Source organism: Notolepis coatsorum (assembly GCF_963971535.1).
Source record: "Notolepis coatsorum genome assembly, chromosome: 3".
Taxonomy (NCBI): Eukaryota; Metazoa; Chordata; class Actinopteri; order Aulopiformes; family Paralepididae; genus Notolepis; species Notolepis coatsorum.
The window spans coordinates 25,315,725-25,324,701 of NC_140167.1; the positions used below are offsets into that span (position 1 = coordinate 25,315,725).

Genomic DNA, 8,977 nt, shown 5'->3' on the forward strand with positions numbered 1-8,977 from the left:
GTGTGTGTGTGTGTGTGTGTGTGTGCGCGTGCATGCGTGCATGTGTGTGTGTGTGTGTGTGTGCATGCATGGGTGTGTGTGTGGGTGGGTGCATGTAGCAGGTCCGAGAGTCTGATTTGTGTGTGTGCCTTTGCTCCCTCTTATTAGAGTGAGCTCACACCCGAGCGAGCAGCAGCACATGTTAATAAAACAGTAGGAGCAGATTGATAGAGGCGTACCGGGGGCATATATTACTGTTTAGCTGGCTTAGTGCCAGCGGTACACACCCTCATTACGCCAGTCAGTTGCTCGGTGTGCGTGTGTGTGGGCCTCGCTCATATCGATGTGTCAACGAGATCGATCAGGGTGGTGGGCTGCTGCTGAATCATAACCAACCACAGCTGGGGGGGGCGGGAGAAACACACAGGACTCCGGGTCTCTAGTGTCACAAACTAGAGCTTAGATATCGAGGGATTATATATTACTGAGTGATAATAAAAAAAAAAATTGTTAGGATGTTATATCCACACACATTGCAAAAACAAATCTCCAACAAGGAGCTTAAATCCGCCCAATTTGAATAATTGTGTTGCGTGTGATAATCTGACATGAAACATATGGACATGTTGTGCGTCTCGTGGGCTCAGCATGCAGTGTGTTCACTGGGCTGCAGTTCACTAGAGGTCTGTTCTCCCCCAGGTGACGGCGTCTGTCTGAGTTCCTGTGAGATAATGAGATAATGACATAACGAGATGATGTCACTTGCTTTATTACAAGTGAGCTTGTTTCAAGGGGTTTTCTCAAAACAAGCGACGTTTGTGTGAAGCAGATCATGTGACCATCCTATATCGTCACGTGTGTCAATAGGGGCGACGGTGGCTCGGGAGGTAGAGCAGTCGTCTGGTAATCCGGAGGTTCTCGGTTTGATTCCCGCTCTTCCTCCCGGGCAGTGTGTTGAAGTGTCGTTGAGCAAGACACTTAACCCCTAACTTCTCCCGATGAGCACGTTGGCACCTTGCATGGTTGCCGCCGCAGTTGGTGTGTGAGTGGAGGGGTGAATGTGAGGAACAAATTGTAAAGCGCTTTGGATAAAAGCACTAAATAAATGCACCATTTACCAAGAAAGTTATTTTCTTTATCCTCCAATTACAACTGTTGTTTCCCTCATTGCCCCAGTGACAGATTGTTTTCTGAAAATAAGATTTTAAGACCCAATATGATCTAGGCTGGGTGAGTGAAAACAATGAAACACTGAATAAGGCAACTGAATAAAGAGTAACGTTGGGTCACTGGCACCCTGTGCAAAGTGACTGTCTTCTAGCCTTATGTTTTGTTCACAGTCCCTCAACATTATTTTTATGACGACATAAGATTAAATCAATCATTAATGATAAAAGAATATATATGTATAGTGCACCTTTAAAAAAGCCTGCCCCCCCACTTTTTTGTGTAGCGTATAGCCTCATGATTCCTGTGCCTGTGTGAAACACCCTCCCTTTTTTTCACATTAGCGCAACCTCCATTGGTTATTGATTGCGATCTTGGAATTATGCGTTCGCACCTCGTGGGCTCTGGGAGGTTTTTCCCCCAAAGCCAGTGATGGATTTGTGCTTTGTGCTCTTCGACTTCTATTTTAACTTGTCGGCCCGTGAAAATACAGACTGAGGAATCTTTACTCCGGTCTGGACAGGGCCCAGCTGGGACGACTACAGGCCTCCCACAATAGACACGTCCCACTGACGGGCAAGAGCATCGTGTAGAATGTTTAGTTGTACCTTTTGGTACTTTAGTATGTTTACTTTCAATGTCAAATGCTTTTCTATGTTCATGTGACAGGGAGAGATACTGACTCTATATTATGATTAATCATTTCATTCAACTCTTTATGATATAAATATCCAACAGCCTGAATTCATTGATGGACTGTGATATTAACCAATGAACATAAAAAGATACTTCTGTCCCATCCAATCAGATAGCTATGGGTGACAAGAGGCTTCCAGAATAAAGTGTGGACGCGCATGAGAGGGTGAAAACACGGAAGTGAAGTAGATTTGTTGAAAGAATAAGGTTAGAACAAGTTTCTCAGTGAACGGATGTGTTAATTATTCTGGTAAAAACTGAAAGAAGAGGGCGGCTGGGTAGCGCAGTGGACTAAGCACTCGCCTACCACCGCAGAGACTCTGGGATAGAATCCAGCTGTCAGCGGTACCTCCGGCTTTGTCAGTGGTCCCTACTAACACAATTGGCAGTGTTAGCGGGTGGGAAGCCGGTGGGGTATGTGTCCTGGTTGTTGTAAACTGCGACTCCTACTGGTCGGTCAGCAGGGAGGGGATCTGGGAGAAATAGCGCGAACCTCCACACGCATTACGTTCCCCCAGTGAAAATCAGGTGAAAAGAAGTGGCTGGCGACTCCACATGTATCGGAGGAGGCATGTGGTAGTTCTACACCCTCCCCAGGCCGACAGTGGGGCAATGCACGCAACAACCAGGAAGGGAATTGGCATAAGGACTAAATTGGGATGGGTGAATACAGAAAAAGCCCGAAAATAAATATAATACAAAAAGAAAAAAGAAAAACTGAAAGAAGGTGAAAGATTGAGCATGTATTAGATCATCTTTTTATATTCATAAATAAACCCCTATTGACTTTTCACGGTGATCTGGAGCCCAGGCGTGTTTCACTGTTGTCTATGTCAGGGGTTCCCAAACTTTTCAGGCCGCGACCCAAAAATAACGGTGTCAAACGTTTTTTTGTAAGGGTCCCGCCTCCACCAATCACATGCGGCTCCTTTTGTGTGTGTGTGTGAGAGCAAGATAGAGAGAGAGATAGTTCTCCAACTTGTGTGAGTTGCAGTGATCTCCTGGTTGTTCCCCACCTAGGTTATCTAACTATTGCACTGCTGCAACTAGAAACACTGTCCTGGCCTGCTTCTAAGTTCAGTGGCCTGACTGCAAAAAACATTTTTTTTATTTTTTTTTCTGTGGGTCGCGACCCCGACTTTGGGAACCCCTGGTCTATGTTTGGGTTATGTTCATGTTTATCTCTGGAGTACCTTACCACTGTAGGGTTCTGTAAGGGTGGGGTACCCAGTACTGCAGGTCACACTATATTGCCTGCAGTGATGGAAGTACTCAGTTCCTTTACTTAAGTAAAAGTAGAAATACTTTTATAATAAATGAGTACTCTGGTAAAGGTAAAAGTCCTCCATTCAAATGATACTTAAGTAAAAGTAGATACGTATTTGCTATTGAATGTACTTAAGTATCTAAAGTAAAAGTATGCGTTCTACACAACATTTGTGTATATATTCCAGTGCTTGCAGGCATTCAACCTTGATCCATTGACCTCTAAAGGTCATGTTAAAGTGGTATGTAATCCAGTTATGCTGCTCTGATGAAAGGTTATGTTAAAGTTGTACAGTATGTGGTCCAGTTATGCTGCTCTGATGAAATGTTCTGTGAAAGTGGTATGTGGTCCAGTTATGCTGCTCTGATTAATGGTTCTGTGAAAATGGTATTTGGTCCAGTTATGCTGCTCTGATTACGTCATTTTTTCAGGGTATTTAAGAGGTGAATTGAGTCAATAACAAGACCCTTTTGTCTTCTCGGCCATCCAGAGAAGGTACAGAGCTGTCCCCCAACTACACAGGCGAGTCACGCTCGCTACATTTAGTCAAAATGATTCATATTACACAAAGAATCCTAGTCTAGGAAACTGCAATTACGTTGTGATGGAAGGGCTGATTTTTATCAGGGCTCAATTAGTGGCACCCTGGGGGGAAATTATTTGGAGCTACTGTATAGTGAACGTCAGATGTGCCAGTCTTCTTATCATACAGGAAATGATGTGTGACACATAATGTGTTCAGAATGGCGGTGTATAGTCATCTGAAAATCACATACATTACACAGTCACTTTGGACCGTGCCATGGACAAGGATCACTTCATTCAGCAAACTCTAACACATGTGTAACATTCTGCCCCTCCTGTCTGGGCCTTGGACTGGCCATGGACTGTCTCCTCTGCCTGGCCATTCAAATCTCCCATCATTTGAATGCGTTGCAGCTACAGTAGGTTCCAAACCCCTGAGCCCCTCCTAATCATTTCCATCTACAGACCCCCCAAGGCAAAGTCAACCTTCATACCTGACTTCTCAAACCTCCTCTCAACCCTGTGCCCCCACCTTCTCCAAACTGGTAGTCCTTGGTGACTTTAACATTCACGTCGATGCCCCAAAGTTCACACTGGATGTCGACTTCCTTAACCTTCTGGACTGCCTTCTGCTTATTCAGCATGTGAAAGGACCAACGCATAAGCACGGACACACCCTTGATCTCGCCATCACTGTAGATCAGGGGTCTCAAACTCGCGGCCCGCGCGCCATTTGCGGCCCGCGGGATGATATTTTGCGGCCCCCTACTTGACGTCAAAGTGTAGTGTTAATGCGGCCCGCACGCAACTGTTTGCTGAGTCGTTGCGCGAGAGTTGGACGTTTTATGGGGCTGCAACAGCAACCTTCCACCAGATGTACGGAAAAGTGACACTAGGCCCACCATCCAGCCGACTCTCAGGATATGGTGGCCATGCTCTCAAGGTAGAGGGGTCATGCAAACTCACATGTAAGCATAAAGAAAATGTGCAAATGTTGGACTTTGATGTTGTGACCACTAATTCCCCCCCTGTATTGAGTTTAAGAGCATGCCTAGATCTGAACTTAGTAAAAATGATACACGTTGTGGATGCACAGGTAGAGGGCCCTGTTGACGTCAGGCAGGAGTTTCCAGATGTGTTTCAGGGCATCAGGCTATTCCCAGGGGAATGCAGTATCAGCATAGACCCAGCGGCAACGCCAGTCATATACCCCCCCAGGCGCATTCCATACGCTCTCCGTGGGCGTCTCAAAGAGGAACTGGACAACATGGAGAAGTCAAACGTCATAAAGAAAGTGACAGAACCCACAGACTGGGTCAGCGCCCTCGTCGTTGTGGAAAGACGCGACGGTAGGCTACGAGTGTGTTTGGACCCCCGAGACCTCAACAGGGCGATCCAGAGACCACACTACCCGCTCCCAACATTGGACGACATAACCCCAAGGCTCGCCGGAGCAAAGTACTTCAATGTACTCGACGCAAGATCGGGTTACTGGGCGATCAAACTGACTGAACAATCATCAAAGTTAACTACTTTCAACACGGTGCACGGAAGATACAGGTTCCTACGGCTCCCATTTGGGATCATCTCAGCGCAGGATGAGTTACAGAGGCGGATCGATGACACATATGAGGGACTGTCGGGCGTGTCCGCCATCGTGGACGACGTGTTGGTCTACGGCCACACCAGAGCCGAGCATGATGCCAACCTGCGCGCCATGCTACAAAGGACAAGGGAAAGAGGGGTGAAACTCAACCCAGACAAGAGTGTCATCTGTGTGACCGAGGTAAGCTACTTCGGTCGCAGACTGACACAGGAAGGCATTCGACCAGACCCAGACAAGGTCAAAGCGATCAGGGAGATGGAGCCGCCAAAGAACAAGGCTGAGCTGGAAACGATCTTAGGAATGGTCACATACCTCTCAAAGTTTGCTCCAGGACTGTCCGACATGAACGCGCCACTGCGCCAACTCGTGAAGGAAAGCAGTGAATTCCAGTGGGACCCTGTGCACGACCAAGCGTTCCAACAGATGAAAGAGCTCATAACCCGTGAGCCGGGCCCCGTCCTCACATACTTCGACCACACCAAACCTGTGAGACTCCAGGTCGACCCCTCAAAAAGCGGACTAGGCGCAGTCTTACTGCAGGACGGTAAGCCAGTCGCGTACGCATCTAAAGCTCTGAACAAGACCGAAGAGAACTATGCGCAAATAGAAAAGGAGTTGTACGCTGTCCTTTTCGGATGCAAGAGGTTCCACCAGTACCTGTATGGCCGACAGGTAGTGGTAGAGTCAGACCACAAGCCACTCGAAGCGATCCTCAGAAAATCGCTCGCCGCTGCGCCGCCGCGTTTGCAACGCATGATACTGCAGCTCCAAAGGAATGACATCGTCATCATGCACCGCCCAGGGAAAGACATTCCAGTGGCGGACACCCTGTCGAGAAAGTCTATCACCTACCACGACCGCACACTGAGTGAGGGTATGGACACACAAGTACACACAGTCCTGAGCACCCTGCCTGTGAGCGACAACAAAATGACTGAGATCAAAGCAGCCACCGCCCAAGACCAACAGCTCATCACCCTAAGACAGATCTGCGAGTCAGGATGGCCTGGGACACGAAAGACGTGTCCACCCAGTGTTGCCGACTACTGGAACCACAGGGACGAGATCACAGTGATGGACGACGTCCTCTTTAAGGGTGAGAAGATTATCGTGCCACACACGCTGAGACAGGACATGTTAACACGCATACACACAGGCCACAAGGGTATAGAAAAGTCTAAAGAGAGGGCGAGGGATGTGCTATTTTGGCCTGGAATGGGTAGACAAATAGAGGAAATGGTAGGCTCATGCAGCACATGTCAACAGTATCGTAGCTCCAACCCCAAAGAGCCAATGATATCTCATCAGATACCTGACCGACCATGGCAGACCGTCGCCACAGACCTCTTTACATTACATGGAGAGGACTACATAGTCACAGTAGACTATTATAGCAGGTACATTGAGGTAGACAAACTACGCAGCACCACTACATCAGCCGTCGTGCGAATGCTCAAAGCCCAGTTTGCAAGGCTAGGCATACCAGAAACCGTAGTCAGTGACAACTGACATGCTATAGCTCCAGTGAATTTAAGACATTCGCACAGGACTGGGACTTTATACATGTAACTAGCAGCCCTACTTACGCCCAGAGCAATGGCCTCGCAGAGAAGGGAGTCCAGATTGCAAAGTCACTGTTAGAGAAGGCTAGAGTAGACAACAAGGACCCATACTTGAGTCTGTTAGAATATATAAATACATCAGTTGACAACCTCAAGTCACCCGCACAACTACTTATGAGCAGACGCCTACGCTCTATCCTCCCCACCACCAGTCAGCAGTTACGACCACAGGTTGTAAACCAGAGCACAGTGCGCGCCAAGAGAGAACTATGTCAACAAAGACAGAAACATTACTATGATCGGACAGCAAGACCGTTGCCGACTCTGCGAGACGGAGAGGCCGTCCGTTTCCAACAGAGTAATGGACAATGGAAGCCCGCCACTGTCATTCAACCAGCAGGCGCCGAAAGGTCTTACCACGTTCGTACTGATGAAGGCCAGGAATACAGGCGCAACAGACGTCACCTGTTACAGACAAAAGAAACTGACCGAGGTACCCACCGAACAATGGCACAGGAGGCCAACACCCAGCCCCAGCAGCCTGAGATGAACATTCTAGGTGCATCACTACCAGATCTGGTTGCATCGTTAAGCCAAGAGTAAAGCTTGACATTTAAGATCCTAAGACCCTACTCAGTGGACCCTGAATCAGTACGGCCACGTGAAATTGAAATGCATGTAAAAAAGAAGAAAAAAAAGGAGAGAAGAGGAAATATTGTAATTATTGTAATTATCATAATAATTGACATGTTTTGAGACCGTTTTCTACTTATATTGTTTAAGTATACCGTTTCTACTTATATTGTTTAAATATAAATAATGTTCCACAGGTGTGTGAATATAGAACAAACGGTACCGTATATTGTAAAGTAATGTTTTCAGGATTCTAAGTTGCCACTGTGAGTTTCATCTTAGGAATGGAGATGTAATATCCTAGGGATATCTGTGTAGCCCATAGCCTACCACAGCACAGCAATGATGCGTGCGTGATGACGTGTTACGTTTTCCAGTCATCTCATATGCAGGCACTGTTCCTATGTGTTGTCATTGCTGCCCGGGACGTGAGAATAAACGGTAACCCAATAAGTAGTCGCTCGATTCTATCATTCCCTATAGACACTAAGAGTGACATTAAGCGGAATATTACAAGGCCCAATCTCTCTCTCTCAATACAACAACTCCAACCTCACCTCCACTCAACTCATCTCTCACTAACCTAGTGTATTTGTAGTGTGTGTGTCTGGGGTGTGTGCACATGAGATGTGGGTGAACTAATGATGCACAGGTGTGTTCTATCAATACTAATCAGCTACCTAATTGTTTCCACTGCTTCCGTGGCAATAATATCTCCCGTCCTTCACATATCCATGAGAGGGGGGGGGGGGGGGGGTGATATCTGCCACAATATATATATATATATATATTCTGATTACTGTAATCCAATTACATGATGTGCACCTGTTACATCCCGGTTGTGTTAGTGTGTGAATTCACATCACATCTCTGAGCTATGTTGCTATGCCCTTGCTTGAGATATACTAATAATAACAGGTTATAATAATAATAATAATAATAATAATAATAATAATAATAATAATAATAATAATAATAATAATAATAATAATAATAATAATAATAATAATAATAATAATAATAATAATAATAATAATAATAATAATAATAATAATAATAATAATAATAATAATAATAATAATAATAATAATAATAATAATAATAATAATAATAATAATAATAATAATATAACTGGTCCCATCATGTCCCCTCTCCTCTCCTTCTCCCTGCCCTCTCTCCCATCACTCCTCCATCATGTCCCCTCTCCTCTCCTTCTCCCTGCCCTCTCTCCCATCACTCCTCCATCATGTCCCCTCTCCTCTCCTTCTCCCTGCCCTCTCTCCCATCACTCCTCCATCATATCCCCTCTCCTCTCCTTCTCCCTGCCCTCTCTCCCATCACTCCTCCATCATGTCCCCTCTCCTCTCCTTCTCCCTGCCCATCACTATGACCCCGGAGTCGCTAAACGGACGTCATCACGATCGGACGCACTCGTCGTTTTGCTAATGGGTCATTCTGCTAATAGGACAGTCGTTCAGACGCCCTAATGTAACCCATTGTGTGAGTTTTGCTAATGGGCCTCTCTGCTAATAGGGCAGTCAT

The 8,977-nt window shown here is 46.2% G+C and overlaps 1 protein-coding gene across 1 annotated transcript in view; it reads left to right on the forward strand.

Moving 5' to 3' along the window:
* Positions 1–8,977, forward strand: part of LOC311225731 (uncharacterized protein) — a gene marked incomplete at both ends in the record, with an annotated part of 149,416 nt that overhangs the window by 54,137 nt on the left and 86,302 nt on the right. The window contains 1 exon segment of the mRNA XM_084311125.1: positions 4,731–6,336. Coding sequence (XP_084167251.1) covers positions 4,731–6,336 — 1,606 coding nt within the window.